The following is a 16952-nucleotide window of genomic DNA, read 5'->3' as shown; positions in this document are numbered from 1 at the left end:
TACATCCACAATTAGAAAACAAACAGCTTCCTTATTTTAAAAAAATGACAGTTAAGGAGAAAATCAAATTTGTAGTTATACACTTGCTTTGAAACAGAACCGCCAACTTAGGAAACAAAGAAGGGCAATGTGGCAGGGTCAGGGTAAAAAATGGTATAAGCTGAAGCTGGGGAGGGAGGTCTGGCCGAGATGCTAAACATGATGGGAAACCACTTGAGGGAAGCAGGAAAAGGAAGGTATTTTCGAGAAGACCATGCTGAGTGCTAGGGCTGGTGACCTGGAGCGGAGTATGTGACAGAGCAGACCATTTGCGAAGCTTAGGTACAGAGTACAGACAGGACAGTGGCTCATCCTAGAGCAGGGCTAGGAGTCACCAAAAGTCTGTTATTTTAAAGTTAGAAAGCAAAGGCTTTGGTTAGATTGTGATTTAAATGGAGTGAAGAAGTTTTAGGCGACGCCCAGCTTGCGAAGAGGACATTTCAGGTCGAGGAAAACCTCACAGAAGACAGAGCAGAAGGACAGGAGGGCTTGTGGGGAGAGCATGGCTTGCCTCCTCTGCTGCTCAGTCTGCCTTCTGGAAACCACAGGCTATGAGCCACAGGTGCCACTAAGAGGTGGGTCACAGAACAATTGACCCTTCTTCCAAAGATAACAGAATTATTTAAAATCAGTATACTAAAGGTGTGTAGCTAGTGGCCTTAGAAAACTTGTGTGTGTTTTGATGTCAGACAGGAAGGAAAAGTTCCCGACTGACAACAGTCAGTATGCTAACTACACCCCAGGGCAGTGGTGGTGGTGGAATGCTCACATACCCATCACTCTTCTTGAGCAGGTAGCCCTTCTTCTCACTGCCGTACTCTTTGTTTCCCTGGAGCTGATGCATGCTGTAACCTCCTTGCCGGCTCTGGGAATCCTAGAAAACAAAGTGGAGATTCAACAAAAATGGAGTCTATTCTGCCATTCAGTCTTTGCCGACAAGCCAGAGTGCAAGAGAACTGAACAACGTGGGGCCTGTGAGGTGATGTCTTCATTTTGGAGGAAGAAAGCAGGGCAAGCACTCAGTTGCCCAAGCCATAAGACGTAAGTTCAAGTCAGGGCATGGCCTGGGGTGTAGCTCTCCTATTTCTAGATCAGAGGCCAGCTCTATTTTCAAGTGAATTCAAACAAGCAGAAGCACCGCAGGCGATAAGAGGAGTCACACTGGTTCATGCAGCAGCAAGGCAGCAACGCAGGAAGGACTGGACTACAACTGAACATGCTCGTCCCAGGACTGCATCTTTACTTTCTCTCGCTAAGTTATCACCAGTGAAAGGGAACCTTCTGCGTGAGGCATTAATAGTTACTACACAATCCTTTTTTCTTCTAACTAACTTGTGCTCTGTAAAATATAGCTGTAATCATAGCTTGCACTTAAAAGGATGACTCCAAGGTAATGACAAGCGTATGAAGTAGCAAGGACAGTGACAAAGGGCGAATCCACAGCAGAGACACAAATAAGATGGACTTCACCCCAGCACCCCACTGGCATTTATCATCAAGGATCATGTGACCTGAAACAGTCCTCACAGTCTGAAAATGTAACAAGTGTTACACTGGGAACATGGGTCTTTCAACATGTAAACACGACCACACATTCTCACAGAAAGTACTGTCTACACCTACAATGCCGTGATACACTTCAGAAGCAGAATGCTGGACTTGCGATTGTTGCTGAAGGGCTAAACTGCTGTAATAATATGGGGGGAAAGCTGTGGAGGGGGGAGAGTGGGGAGGAAGGAAGGAGAGGGGGAGGGGGAAATCCTTATGTCTATAGAACTAGATCGTGGAAAATAACAATAAAAATTAATAAAAAATTATTGACTTACTCTCCTAGACTTCGATCAGGAAGGGCAAAAGCAACAGAGAAAAAAAAAGGCAGAACATTTGAAAACAGTTAATTTCACTGAAAATCTTACCACACATAACTGAAGCAGTTTGTTATAAATACATATATATATATATATGTATATGTATTGTAAAGAGATTAGAACTAGAAATTACATGCACCTGTAGAATTAGAGTAAGTACTGGATGATGGCCCACCATATCTTCCTCTTTATCCGATCTTATTTCTGGTAATGCTGAGTGGGCACAGGAATATAAAAGGGAGTGGAAGACCATGGGGTACACATTTTTCACCAGGACAAAATGGCTGGTGAGCACTGAAATCCAAAGGAGGTACTTAGAAAGCCTAGTAACTGCAAATGGTAGGAGGAGTCTCGGTGTTTCTCCCCTGAATGATGAGCACACGCATTGCTGAGAGCCAGGATGCTTCTGCCAGGTGTGAGAATCCTTCTGGACCAAATCGCATGGACTCAGAGATGTAAATTAATGTTAGTAACAAGTGAAAGAAAAATCTGCAGGACAAAGTGTCTTTCCAAGAGTATTCTAGACATGACAGATTCTGTTTGTACACACACTCTAACACCTCCCACAAGCCAGGTATTAAGGGCACCTGCACAGGACACAAGCCTTGAAGTGAGATGAGTGTTCACATTCTAGCCGTATCACTGCCCCGCTCTCTGCTGTGGGTAAATGAGAGAGGAATACTGCACCTGACCAGGCAAGTGGACTCCCACGAATGAGGAGACAAACACAGGTATTTAAGTGAAGTGACTTTTCTGTCTTCAGCAGGTTAGGTTCCCTCCAATACCTAACTGGTTGGACAACTTTAGTTACTTGGCTAGGGGTGTAACACAGACTGTGATCTAGGAATCTAAATTTTACTTTTAACCATGGCCCAGAGCCATGTAACCCACGTAATTTGGTTAAATCTTCTGGATGGTATTTTCATGCTTCCTGGATGTGGACAGAATGAGAGACTGTCCACAACACCAGGCACAGGAGGGGCAGTGTTGCTGTCAGAAGCAACGGCAACAGCAGAGGGTCTCATTGGGAAGGAACCAGTGTGCTCATAAATCCACGAAGAAAACAAGACCGAATATTAGATCAGAAGTGGGGGGGTTGAGTGATGCAACCAAACAAGAGGCAGATTCCTGATTCAATCAAGTGAAATCATATTAAGATTACTCAGTTACAGATTTAGAGTTATGAATCCCTGCTGTAATTCTACCTCCTAGAAATATTCCAAACAAACTCCAAAATCTGGGATATCCATTCCTTTAAAACACCTCCTTCCTCAGAACCTTTGTCAGTGAACTAGACTTCTCTGCCCACATAATCTTAGGGTCTGTATGAAGCTTGAAAACAGAATTTCTCTAACCTTAAGGCATTTGCCAGGATTTAAAAGTCTAGGACTTGGGCCCAGCGTGGTGGCCTAGCGGCTAAAAGTTCTCGCCTTGAATGCGCCAAGACTCCATATGGGCGCCAGTTTTAATCCCGGCAGCTCCACTTCCCATCCAGCTCCCTGCTTGTAGCCTGGAAAAGCAGTCGAGGATGGCCCAAGGCTTTGGGACCCTGCACCCGTGTGGGAGACCCGGAAGAGGTTCCTGGATCCTGGCTCCGGATCGGCATAGCATCGGTCGTTGTGCTCACTTGGGGAGTGAATCATCGGACGGAAGATCTTCCTCTCTGTCTCTCCTCCTCTCTGTATATCTGACTTTGTAATAAACATAAATAAATCTTTAAAAAAAAAGTCTAGGGCTTAATGAGAAAACTACTATGCTAAGTTAATTTGCTATTCAGTCATTTCTTACATATAGATTCTGAACTGCAAACACTAACTGAATGGGTTCATGTCACATCTGCTAGCCATGCTTGTAAAGGTGAACAAACTGGTGTCTAGGTTTTGACTTCATCAGACTAAGCAGGAGTATGTCTTCATATTGCTAAATTAACAGTAAGCCTACAGTAACAATCAGTGAATTTTATACTTAATAAAGTCACACCAACTGTTGTGTGGTTTGAGAAATCATGGCCATTCAGCTTGCTCAGCACGGTATTCTAGATCAATGAAAAGTAGATTTTCTGATAGATATTGGAGAATTATTAAGTAATAATGATTAATATTAAAATATACACATAAATAGGTCCAAATTCTCTGACAGCATAACAGAAATGAATGATGCACTAAGACAGAAATGCAAGTGAAAAACTCATTTGGGCAAGAATGTAACACTAAACAACAAACTTACAATAAAACCTTAGGGAAATTATGTGAGTCAGAGAGTATAAACTATAGAATGAAGTCAGACTATTTTTTTTTGTTCAGTTCAATTTCCTTTTCTCCATTAGCAACACAGACAAATCACCTTTATCTGTAAAGTCATTCTAATATATAAATGTGTTATTAAGGAATAAAAGCTCAAATCTTTTAAAATTGCAAGCAATTATACATCAACTGATTTAATGTGGCTTAAAATGCTTCTAACATCCATTCTGTGTAAAGTACAGAAGGATCTATTCCATTTCATCTTTCTAAATATTTACTGAGCAGTTTCAGGGTGCCAGTCAACTGGGACAGTTTCTGTGAAACCTGTGAACCAACGCCAAAAGGGGTTTTCAGAATGTATATCGGGAACTTCAACAGAGAGCTTGACTTTTTGGTATGAATTAGTATATTATAAATGCGATGGCATTACCCAAAGCAATTTCAATCTTAAAAATAGTCAGGTTTCAGATATTTCTTTTGGTAGGCTGGGGTAGCATAAAAGGAACAGATAATTTCATTAAACAATTTTATTAAACTTCTGCCAGAAGATTATAACCTGAATTCGAATTTACTGAGAAAAACAAGTCTTCCAAAAATCAGGGTATCCTCCAGGCTGAGTATTACCACTCTGAAAATTTAAAATCTGGAATTCCAAAAACATATTGAGAGTACTCAAAAATGTTGCTTTCTGAAAAAAATATTTAGTTGAGTGAGAGAGGGAAAGAGAGAAAGAGATAGAGAGAGATTGAATCTTCCACCTACCAGTTCACTCTCTAGACATCTGCACGAATTGGGATTGGAGCAGGCTTAAGCCAGGAGCTAGGAGTTTCTTCCAGTTATCCTATGTGGGTGGCAGGGGCCTAAACACTTGGGTCATTTTGGGGTTTAAGCCTGCCAGCAGGCCCCAAGGTCACCAAAGTTGAGGTGATGGTCCAGGAACCACCTGAGACAGGCAGGTGGAGCACAAACTCCTACCCAGGGATAACAGTGTGGGAGAAGGTGGCTTCACGTGTTAGCCCCCAGATTTTGGATTTCAAGTTAGAGAATGCACACCTGGTATTGCCTACACAAATATCCAGAACTCTAAAACCTGAAACATTTCTGACACTGAGCATTTTGGATGAGGAATATTCAAGTTATAGCAACAACTAAAATTTCTGGAGATTCGTTTAATGGATCCAAGTTAGAATTCGGGGGAATGAGGGGAGGGGAAGGTATGTTTAAATAGGTTAAGTGACTGCTTGCATTTTAGTTTTTTAGGCAGTCTTATTGGAAATATTTATTTGTTGGAAAGGCAGAACATCAGAGACAGAGGGAGAGTAGCAGGGAGAATGAGAAGGCCAATGAGAGGAAAATTCAAAGGCGAGAGAAAGGGTAAGAGACAGATCTTCCATCTATTGGTTCATTCAAGTTGCTACCACAACAGCTAGGTCTGGGCTGGGTCAGGCCAAAGCCGGGAGCCAGGAAACCCATCAATGTCTCTATCATAGTTAGTAGGGACCCAAGCACTTGGGACACCTTCTGCTGCCTTCACAGATGCATCAGCAGGAAGCTGGATCACAAGTGTAACAGCTGAGAACTGAATGTGCTGATACGAGATGCTGGCACTGTAGGCAGAAGCTCAGTTCTCTGTGCCACAGCTCTGGCTCCCTGCCAGCAATCTTTCAGACAGCTTTAAACAGCTGTGCTGTGGTAAGAGTTCCGTAACGGGCAGTCTCCTACATATATGCTAAGTCATTACGAATCAGTGCTTTCCAAACACATTTTGCAATGAGAGATGGTGAAGAGCACGAGAAAGGGATACACATGCTGAGAAAAGGCAATTTAAAGTACTCTGGGCATGAGGCAAACGCGACTCATCATTTATTAATTTGACATGGAGTTAAAGTAAATCACGTGCATTTCATTGTATACATGCTCCTTTAAGTTTACACTTCTCTAGCTAGCATAGTGTTTCAGTCTACATAAAACAAGGGGATGGTGCTGTTTTCCCACCTACTCCCTCACCCCCTTTGTGTTCAAGGAAACGTACATGGGTAGAGAGGTGGTAATCCTGGATGATGACAAAGGCAGGAAATAGTTGAAGTGCATGGTGGGCAGTTAAAAAGCCTTACGATTTTTCTCAGAATTGTGCAATCATTCAGAGAGGGTACTGCTTCTCCTAAGGTTTGTGTGTCAGCAATAAGCACCTTCACAATCAACACTTTCACAGAGTTGAGCACATGTGCTTCAGTCTGAAGACTACTAGGCTTCTGATACTTGGAAGTTCTAAAGCACAGCTGGAGAACTCACTGGCAGGTGCCAGCTCTGAGACTCTGGATGACACCATGTAGATCCTGCTTAGCCACTGTGTTGGCAGGTCCCCAGGGTCAGGCACTATGAGGTTGCTTTAAATAATCCATGGAATATGCTTATTTTAGTGCAAAATTCATGCATAGCCTTTTTCTTAGAACATGCATTTCTATGAAGTTTTTTGAAAATCTCTTGTATAGGTTCTCTCATTTGAACAAAACCAAGTGAGCCTACCAAAAACTGGATTCAGGGACGCAGACAAGGATATACTTACTTGGTAAATAAAAACTTCAGGTTTTAAAATGGCTAGTAATTGGCTTCCCGCAATGCAGGGTGCATGGTGTTTTAGGGGAGCTATTTTACTCCTGTTTTAGAATCATGGCCCTTTTCAGAAAATGTTGGAATAAAAAAATATTCTGCTGGGTAACTATGGCGTTAACTATTTAAGGTTTTTTAAAAAAATATTTAGTTTTACTCATTTGAAGGTCAGAAGGGGAGACAGTGAGCAAGTGGGCTCTCTCCGATTTGTGAGTTCACCCCTAAAAGTCCCTGACTGGGTTGGGCTGAAGCTGGGAACTTAGTCCAGGTCTCCAACTTGAGTGGCAGACTCACAACTTCACTAATCATCAGATGCCCATGCCCATTATGAAGAAGCTGCAAGGGGGAGCTGAGCTGAGATTCCAACTCAGGCACTGAGAGATGCACTGCAGGCACCCTATGTAGCAAGGATCTAGCCGGTACAATTCGCATAGCCGTGGTATGAGCCCCGTGTGATCAAGGCTGAGCTTCAACCTCAGAAATCAAATTTCTTACTCCTCCTGTATTTTGCCGCAGTTTTCTACCCCAGTGCCTTCTAGGTTTCCTGCTTTTGCCTTCAGGGTGGTGTCTAAGTATATTACTAATAGCAGGGATGCCATGTAGGCATGACTAATTGTGTACATGGTTGGTTCATTTCGCTTCCTAATGACTTCCTTGATGGCAGGGTAGTAAAGTTTAAGATCTAGAACCATTTCAGACATACATTAGTTATTCACTTAAAGTATGAACAAATGATTTACAATTAATGCTCTGTAGCACACTCATCTAAGATCTGTTGTGCTTCATGTACTTTCACTATCCACGGCTGTTGTCAATTTAATTCTCTGAATCGAAGGTCAAAGCATCGGTAGGATTTAAAATACTTCCTTGACAAAAAGAGATTCCCTCTGGTTGCCAGAAAGACAAAGAAGACCCACAAAGAAGAGTTACAGGGTGTGTATCTCAGACATCAGCAGCCCTACAGAAACACTCCGTAAGTTCACCAGTTAACACTGGAAATAAAGACAGGGGTCACCCGTTCTTAAAAGGGGCGAGAGAAGAAAGGCTTCTACTTGGTGAACCATGGGAAGTACACATTTGCATGTTTTACTCACATGTCCCCACCAGCACTCAGCCAGCCTGCTTTGCAGACAGGGTGCACACAGCCTCACACGGAGTGCCAGCTCTCATCAGCGTCCAGATCACCTACCTCTTTCTGATCAAGTTGAAGAGATGATTTTATTAAGTCTCGGAGTGCAGTTAATTGTTTCTTTTCTTCATCCTGCGTCTGCTTTATCTGTGAAGGGAAGATTGAACTTCTATAACTTTTTGGTCATGTATGCTCTTATGAATAGTTGACCCAAATATCCCACTCACTGAACTATCCAATTATGCAGCTGATTTCCTCAGTGAAGTTCCTCACACTGTCTCACTTCTGATAACAGTCTCTCTCTTCATGAAAACACCTGTGATTTTTGAGATCAGTGAACAACTTGATGTGTTTTCTTATTAAATAATACATACTTAGGCAAGGTCATTAGCTGTGAAGTAGTATAATTAAGCAACACTAAAAAGCAGCCTTTAGGTCCTTTGAATTTTCTATTACGAAAGCAAAACATGGATATTAGAAAAAGAAAATATAAAATAAGCAAAGTAACCTTTTAAACTTACTGTACCTTGATGGATATTCATCTTGAGCAGATGCCTATCTACCCGACCCAAAACACATGAAACACTTTGGAAAATGAGGCCACCAATGAGCTCGCTGAGTTTGGGTGAAGGCTTGTCTGTTCTCGGCTATACTGGAATTATCTTTGAACATACTGTGTTTTTATTAGTCTCCACATATAGATTTCAAATTTAAAGGCATTTACCAATGGAAGAGGGTTAAGGTGCATGTATTTCATAAAAACACTTACATTATATAAGTCAGCAGCCAATTTTTCAGTGTACTGTTTCAGCTTATCAGCTATTTTCAAGCCATCTTGGAAGAAACTACAACACAAAACATTAAAGATTTAGAAGCAATATAAAAAAGAAACTATAATTACTAGTAAAACTTGAAACTACTGATTTACATATTTAGCATGTGTCCTTTCATCTCATAAAACAGTTATAAAGCTCATTTCAGTATTTATAAAAATTCTTCAACAAACGATGGCTATCGCTTGACATCTGATAGAAGATATCACACAGACAATTACAGCTGCAGTCTTAACACAGTGACTTGCTAATGTATATACTCACCTGTATGCAGCACAAGGCCTCCTGTATGGGCCGCACTTTAATTCAAAATGGAAAGGGAGACATGCTAAGGTGTGGGATATCATGAAGTTCAACTGGATGTTACAAGGAGCTATGGGCCTGAAGATAAGGCAGGAGGATATCAGAGTTCATTTAGTTCCCTGAAGATTCATGTGTTCCAACACATACCAACGAACTTGCAATTTATCCTGTCACATGTTTAGGGTGGCATTATTCCACCTGAGTAGTAACAAGAACTCTCTCCCATTTGTGGAGATTTATCACAGGCCCAGCACTGTGCAAAGCACTTTATATACTATTATCTAATCTACTCAAGTTTCATGAATTAAGCATTTCAATCTCATTGACTGTAAAAAGGGTACACTGAGGCACAGAGTGACTATAAAACCTGCTTGAGTCGCCCAAACAACTGATGAGTGGCAGCACTGGGATGTGGATCCAAGCCTGTTCAATTCTGAAGCTGCATTTTTAACTCTCTAGGGAAGATTTCTTGTCTTAGACACACACCTGCACTCAGGAGTCTGGTCTTCATAATTTTCTCTCCCTATTTTTAGGGAGGGAAAAGGGGATGAAGATCAAGTTAGCACCAAGGGGTCAGCGTTGTAGTGTAGCGGGTAAGGCTGCCTGTGATGCCAGCATCCCAGATGGGCAGTGGTTCAAGTGCTGGCTGTACTACTTCTGATCCACTCCCTGCTAATGCACTTCGCAAAGCAGCAGAAGATGGTCCTTGTATTCATGTGTGAGACCTGGAGGAAGATCCTGGCTTCTGACTGGCCCACCTCCAGAAGCTGTGACCATTTGGGGAGTTGAATCAGCAGATGGGACACCTCTATCTCCTCTGTTGTCCCTGTACCTTTGCCTTGCAAATAAACAATCTTTTTTAAAAAGGAGAATTATTTTTTTCCAAAGGAAATCACCTAATAATTTAGTCCATCATGACAATGTGCAGTCCCTGAGGAAGAGTCTAAAGCACATCTGGGGTAATGAACACATTCCCCTGCAGGAGAGTGGTGGACCCCAACTTCACAAGGCCAGCAACTCCTGCACCAGGCACACTTTCAGAATTCTACCTATACAATTCTTTATCTGGTTACTCATTTCTATTCTTCATAAGCCAGTAATAATAAGCAAAAGAATAAGTAAAATGTCATTGCAATCCAACAACACAGATGACTGCTAACATGAACGGCATGTAAGGAAAAGAGGCCCAGAGAGATCAAGTAGCCTGACCGAACTTATTTAAAGCATCAAAGTTGAGTTCTAGATCTAAGTCTTCCTATCTCTAGAACACAGGTGACAAACAAGGCTGATCTAAGTTCAAATCTTGGTTCTACTACTTAAAAACCACATAACTGCTAGATCCTTGACTCTCGGAGTCCTTACACAGGGAACAGAAATAATCACACCTAACTTGCGGAATTCTTACAGGTAGTGGCAGTAAGACACTTAACATGCCAGGCACAGTGATGCAGCTCAACGGATGATGTTCACAGGCCAACCATACGAACCACAATGTTTCTCTAATGTTAAAGATAGCAAGATTCGCTTCATGTTTTAGATAAGCAAATTGAAATAAATGTCACCATATTTTAATGACATAGGTTGCTAGACCAAATGGTAGTTGCCAAGTGAGGGGCAAACGGGCTTCATCTTTACACAAACAAATTCTAATACACACACATGGCAAGCCACCCATCCAACAGGCAGGAGATACTCTCCTGCTGGATCTTTAACCACTGTGTCTAAACAATGATGGTAAAAGGAAACTGAGAAAACAGGAGTATTTATCCAATTTTCCTCATGAGATATTCTGCTTGGCTTGGTTTAGAAGGAGCTCAAGTTTGAACACTCAGAGAATAAGAAATCAGGATATCCTGGAATATCACGGAAATCATTTTCCTCCAAACAAACTAAAAAAAAAAAAAAAAAAAAGAAAAAAAAAAGAAAAAAAAGAGATGTGAAGCGAGCCACAATCAAATCCCATATCAATCCCTTTGGGAAGCGTGGGTTTCAAGCTCATAGCTCTGACTAGTCAGATACTAATTTCCAACATTCTAGGCCAAAGAATGTTTTTAAATATCCTGTGATATTTTAAGAAAGAGAATGCACGGGGGCTATTGCAAGTACTAATTAGTTACAAACACAGCTTGACAGATCAAAGAGACCATAGAGAATACAGTACATCAGAGTTGCATCTGGAGATTCTTAAAAATGTCTAATTCTGGGCCAAATCCCAAGCTTACGGAGTCCACATTTCTGCATACTATCTAAGAACATTCTTGCTAAAGTCAGTGAGCTGGGCTGTAGATAAGGGGCTGTAGCTTTCAGGTAAGTTCTAAGAGGACATGGGCCTCTGTGTTTTACACTTGTCCTACCGAGATAAAATACGTGTAAAATAAAAATCTCTGGGTGCTTTAGAGTAGCACCCAGAAATTTTTATTTATGTTCTTGATGTTACCCAACTATCACCACTAGCTCATTCCAGACATTTCTATGCTCCCAAAAGAGACCTTGTACATGTCAGCAGCAGCTACCATTCCCTCTCCTTTCATATAATACACAGTTTGGCATCTTTATGTGATTACTAATGTTCCATAAAATTCATACACATCAATTTCATTAGCTCATGGTAACATCAGTATTTCCATGTTTGGGACTTTCAGAGTAATGGACCCATAAATTCTCAACATACACATTTCAATTTAAATCCCTCTTTTCAATTCTCTTGAGGTAATAAGCAGGGGTAGGAGAATGTGAGCTTTTTTAAAAGAGAAACTGCCAAAATGTTTTTCAAAGCAGTTATTGATGCCTACCACGGTAACTGGAGAAGGGCGGAGTTTGGTTCCAACCAGATGCAGAACTGATGGTGGAGTTCTGGCGGGACTCTCAGGCTGCGAGACCACCGCTGCACCAATGAGGGACACAGACCCATATCCCCCCACCATTAAGGGCCGAGACGATCCCCGTTTTGGCTTCGTGTCAAAGAGAGTTTAAAAAGCCCCACCCCCATCTCTTCCACTCTCTTCTTCCTCTGCGGCCCACTCCTTCACATCTGTCTGCTGCACGGGGAAGGGAAGCCAGTGCCCGAGGTTCCCCGAAAGAAAAGTCTTCTAAATTCTTCTCCTGTATTTGGCTGTGTTATTCTTTCCCTGGTGGTTGGCGAATATAACATTTAGTGAGCGGTGAATCTAACAGTTATGCTAGTTTGTACTCCTACTGGCAATGTATGGTTTCCAATTTTTGCACATCCTCACTGGGACTAGTTTCCATTTGTGTATGTGCTTTATTTTTCATTACAATTCTTTCCTAATGGCTGTGAAGTGGTATCACTCTGGTTTTGGTTCCATTTTCTTAGCAATTAGGGTTTTTGTGCTTTTGGGATATCTTTTTTTTTTTTTTTAATTGTTCTTGTTGTTTTTAAAGAGAACTATTGAAAACCTTTGCCCATTTAAAAATTTGGGCTGTTTATCAAAGAAATTATTTGAAAATACTTTCACATACTGTTATAATTTCTTAACAGTATTCTTACAAGAGCAGAACTTTTAATTCTGAAGTCCAATTGAACTATTTTTTCCCTTAGATTTCCTATATTTACTTCAGTTATTCTGACACTTTACTGACCACCTATTAAATGACTATGACATCATGCAAACTACTGATTCTCTATCAGCTTTAATTTTTCTATTGCTGTGAATAATAAGAAATCCAATGTAAAGAATTATGGCAGAATACACATACACACATACACACACACACACACACCCCGGTCAATAAGACACTTGGTTGATGTTAGTCATACTTATTTATAAAATGAAGGGTAATAATCTTTATTTTTTTAAAAAATTATTTACAGAAAAAGGGAAAGAAAATTCAGAAATGTTGGTTCACTGCCCAAATGCTGCAATAGCTGGAGCTAGGCCAGTCGAAGCCAGGTACCTGGATCCAGGTTTCATGTGTGCGTGGCAGAAACCCAGGTACTTGAGCCATCCCCTCTGCTTCCCAGGCATTACTACCAGGAAGTCAGGGTTGGAAAGTGAGGTGGAACTGGAACCCAGGCACTCTGAAAACAGGATGCAGGCATCCCAAGTGGTGGTTTAACCAATGTGCTAAATGCCTTCCCCTTTTAAAAGCTTTTGACTGCAGATCGTAATGATGAGCCAGGTGACAAAGAGTGGGTGAGCTGGAGGACATGTGCTTTGCGAGCAGCATATTATCTAAAATGTCCATTTTTGGAAATGAAGAGTAATTTGTGTGAGTGTGTTGGAATAGGCACAAAAAACACAACGGGTCTTCTCTTCTGCCAGGATCCCACATAGGTGCTGGTGTGTTTCAGGGACTCTGCTTCTGAGCTGGCTACCTGCTGATGGTCAGGAAAGGACTGCACAGGATATCCCAACAGCTTAGGCCCCTGTCCCCCAGGTGAGGGACCTGGATCAAAGCTGTGGCTGGGCCTGACTCAGCCTTGGCCGTGGTAGCCACTCGGGGAGTGAGCCAGAGGATGCAAGATATGTCTCTATCTCTGTGATTCTTTCAAATGGATAAAGTCAATCATTTCTTTTTCCCCTTTAAGCAGAGAATGCTTTATGTGTCTTACGTGTCTGGCATGCTTGTGGGGATTCCCAGAGTCCACCCAAGGGGTAACGCAGTCTGAGTTCCACTGTGACTCTGCTCTACTGCACGGAACAACTGGCCTAGCAAGAGGGTCTTCCCTGCAGGCTCCCTGCTGGCCTCTCTCTAGGGGAAGATGTCCCTGGGATCCCCACGGCCAGACCTCAGCTGCCCTAAGTCTAACCCCAAGCATCGGTGCCTTCTGTATCTTCCTGCCTTGGCACCTTGTCTGATGCCTCAAGGTACTAGTCACTGTCTAGCTCCACTATGAGTATGAATGTCTGAACTGGATTTACTTTCCATATCTGACAAGTAACTGCCCAGGAGGCTTATTTCTTTCTGTTTCTTTCTCTCTCTGGTTCTTTTTTAACCTATGTTCCAGAACCTAACAAAGTACTTGGTCTTTGGTGGGCGATTAATCAATGTTTGTGAAATGAGAAAACACAGAGAATGAAAAACCTAAAGGGAAAATGCATTGTGTTGCTTTTCTTACCTATGCTAACAAAGACTACATGACATTACTTCAAAAGGTTGTGGAAAGACGGAATTAAAAGACAAAGTTTGGTGCCAATTTCCTTTCTCTTTTTTAAATCTATGCCTTATTTTTTTATACTATGCAATTTAGTTTAAAAAGTATCTTAAATTTTTGAAAACTCATGTCTACGTACATTTGGCCCTTCTTTGCAAACTTAGGAACTTTGAAATAAAAAAAGATATTTCTAAAATCATGAAATCAGATTTGCTGCCAGTGTTGTGATTCACAAAACGATGAGATTCACTTACTTTAGCAGAACTGTCAAAGCAATAAAATATTTCTACAAAACTCAAACAGACAAAAAAATCCACCCAAACTTAATTCAGAGAGTACCACACAACATGTTTCATTTCACAGTTTCGTAACTGGCCGTGAACAATACAGAGCCAAAGGCAGCCCTTCAGGAAACAAACTTGACCCTATAAACAACAAAACTCTCTCTACTTCAGTGCACAGTGGTTATTTCTGAAATATTTGTGCACAGTAAAATATACTTTGAAAAGAGGGGAAAAAAACTACAAATCAAATCTATGGAAGCAACAATCTGATCACTAAAAAGCTTTTCCTGAAAACCGTCTAATCTACGGACAACCTGTAAATGAGTGACGTTTATACCACTTGGAATCATCACATAGGGTACTTTGAAAAGTTCACCAAAAATATGTATTATCTATTCACTCCTTTGCCCATGAACTTTGGGAAAAAACCTCACACATCTGTCAGAAACACTGCGCTGTCTCTGCTGACGACTAAGGAATGCAGCAGAAGCTAGCCTCAGCTGGTGGGTGCTTGCCACTCTCGTGAGAGTCCTGGAAGAGGCTCCTGGCTTTCCTCCGGCCTTGTCCCAGCCATCTGGGAATGAACTAGCAGATGAAAAATCTGTAAGGCTCCTTTGACATAAATAGCTAAGTAAATACATACAAGTAATAAGAGTGACAAAAAGAAACTGTATTTAACTTTTTAGAGGACACACATTTTTTTCCTAGTTCAAATGACCTTTGCATCCTTCCACCCGGGAGGGTTATCTGGGTCACTCCAGCAAGTTTTTGAACTGTTCTCTCTAAAACTTCTATCAGTTAACAGGCTTTTACAGTCACTGACATGTAAAAGATGTCTTTTACAATGACATTATTAGGAAACTCATGAAACTTAACCCAAAAAGTCAAAGAAGTTTAAAAAGGCAGATGTGACATCACAGCATTGTGATCAGAGAACAAAAGACAGGCCTGAGACGCAAACAAAGACGATACCAGCATACAACGATGGCTCTCGAAAAATAATCCCAATTACATGGTACAAATGATTCAATAATAGGTAAAATGTCAAGTAAGGGAGGAGGACAGGCTCATCAACAGGCCTCGGTGCGGTAAGCATAGGTTTCTGTGCAGAGTTCTAAAGGCTGCCAAGGTTAACAGAGGCAAGAGACAATATTTCACGTTAACTCAACAGTCATCTTACTTTGAGTTACTAATTTACATGGAAAACAACACTGTTTCATATTAAGCCTAGAATGTCATTATGTTACTGTAGTAGCCACCAAACCAAGAAAGGAAATGTGATTAAGAAAACCAATGACACGAAGGGGACCTTACTTGGGCTAAAAATAATGAACTGATCTACTTACTTGCACTGTGCATGATAATATTTGATAAGATTCTGCAGCAGATCTACACCCTTTTTGGTCTTGATTTCATTCACTTTGATGAGATACTGTGGAAATAAAGCAGAATTTTAAGCTGTTAATTGCAGATAAGGCTTTTTAGTGCAGCAGTGGCAGAACACCACTTATGAATATGCATATGTTAATGAGTCCCAGTGGCCTTCAGACAATACAAGCTCAGTTTAGAGAACAATGATTTGGCAAAGTCACAAAGTGTATAAAAACAAGTTGATTAAAGAGTTAGCATTTTGTAAATAGTGACAATTAGTTTATCACACAAGCAGAACTAAGGCAGCAAAATATTCTAGAAAAACTGTTTCCCTGGTGCAGTGGATCTCAAGCTTAGAGGTCACCGGACAAAATCTGAAACACTGATTGTCTTTTCCAGGTACAGTAGCGTTGTCTTTGTGAAATATGCTGTAAGACATGAGAGCAAGAAGGTGAACCAGAAAGAATACTTGCTTCTCAAAAAACGAAAGCATAAAGATGCAGTTAAATAAACTCTGGTAATTCAGATTTGTCACTATTATCAGAGCTTTCTGCTCACATTGAGAGAAAGCATACTTGAACAATTAGGTTCAGGAGCCAAAGGTTTATGAGAAAGAAAAGCAAGAAAATGTTGGGAAGAAAGTTTAAATTGTGAGCTGTCTCCACCTTCACAGCTTCTGAAAACTGCCAAGGCACAGAGCCAGAGGGACTGTTCCTTTAGTTGAAATGCTGGCTACCCTTCTAAGTTCAGCTTGAGAACCTCTGCTCTCAGTTGAAGTCAACATGCTTTTCACTACAATTTTTTCATGAACTCAGAATTCCTTAATGGCTACTCAAGATTTCATTCAAATTTGACATAGGGTTAAAAAAAAGCATGCTTTAAGCTTGCAACAATAAAAATATTCACTAACGTTACCCCCTCATCAAATCTTTTCCCCACAAGATCACTCACAAGCAATGTTAAAGTTCTCACCAAAGAATCCTGTTTTGGCTTAAAGAGCCCCATAGGACCAAGGCTCAAATTATGAGACATGTGCCATGGTGGGTCCCAAAAGGCTTGGAGACAAATGAAGATTAGAATCCTTAAGAAACGGTGCCCTCCTCTAATCTTCAAACACAGCCTGCCTGGAAGCATAAAGACTGCTGACTAGGAGCTG

General features: G+C 41.2%; 1 protein-coding gene across 15 annotated transcripts in view; it reads right to left on the bottom strand.

Annotated features, from left to right (window-relative positions):
- The window catches only part of ASAP1 (ArfGAP with SH3 domain, ankyrin repeat and PH domain 1), a 248221-nt gene that overhangs the window by 67989 nt on the left and 163280 nt on the right, over positions 1 to 16952 (bottom strand). For 6 of the 15 annotated variants that reach the window (XR_005883756.1, XM_040979278.1, XM_040979277.1 and 3 more), the window contains 4 exons: positions 15772 to 15857; positions 8659 to 8734; positions 7950 to 8036; positions 813 to 913 (listed from right to left, as the gene is read on the bottom strand). Coding sequence is in view for 13 of the 15 variants with exons in the window: in XM_040979278.1 (XP_040835212.1) it covers positions 813 to 913; positions 7950 to 8036; positions 8659 to 8734; positions 15772 to 15857 (350 nt within the window). In the remaining 2 variants the exon portion in view is untranslated. Of the gene's footprint in view, positions 1 to 812; positions 914 to 1865; positions 1875 to 7913; positions 8037 to 8658; positions 8735 to 15771; positions 15858 to 16952 lie in introns of those variants that run through there. The other 9 variants (XM_040979280.1, XM_040979282.1, XM_040979288.1 and 6 more) reach the window with 4 other exon arrangements.

The sequence above is a fragment of the Ochotona curzoniae genome, unplaced genomic scaffold, assembly GCF_017591425.1.
Source record: "Ochotona curzoniae isolate NIBS_2020 unplaced genomic scaffold, NIBS_Ocur_1.0 contig_3190, whole genome shotgun sequence".
Classification (NCBI taxonomy): Eukaryota; Metazoa; Chordata; class Mammalia; order Lagomorpha; family Ochotonidae; genus Ochotona; species Ochotona curzoniae.
The sequence above is the reverse complement of the archived record's forward strand: the minus strand, read 5'-3'. Positions and strand labels throughout refer to the sequence as shown.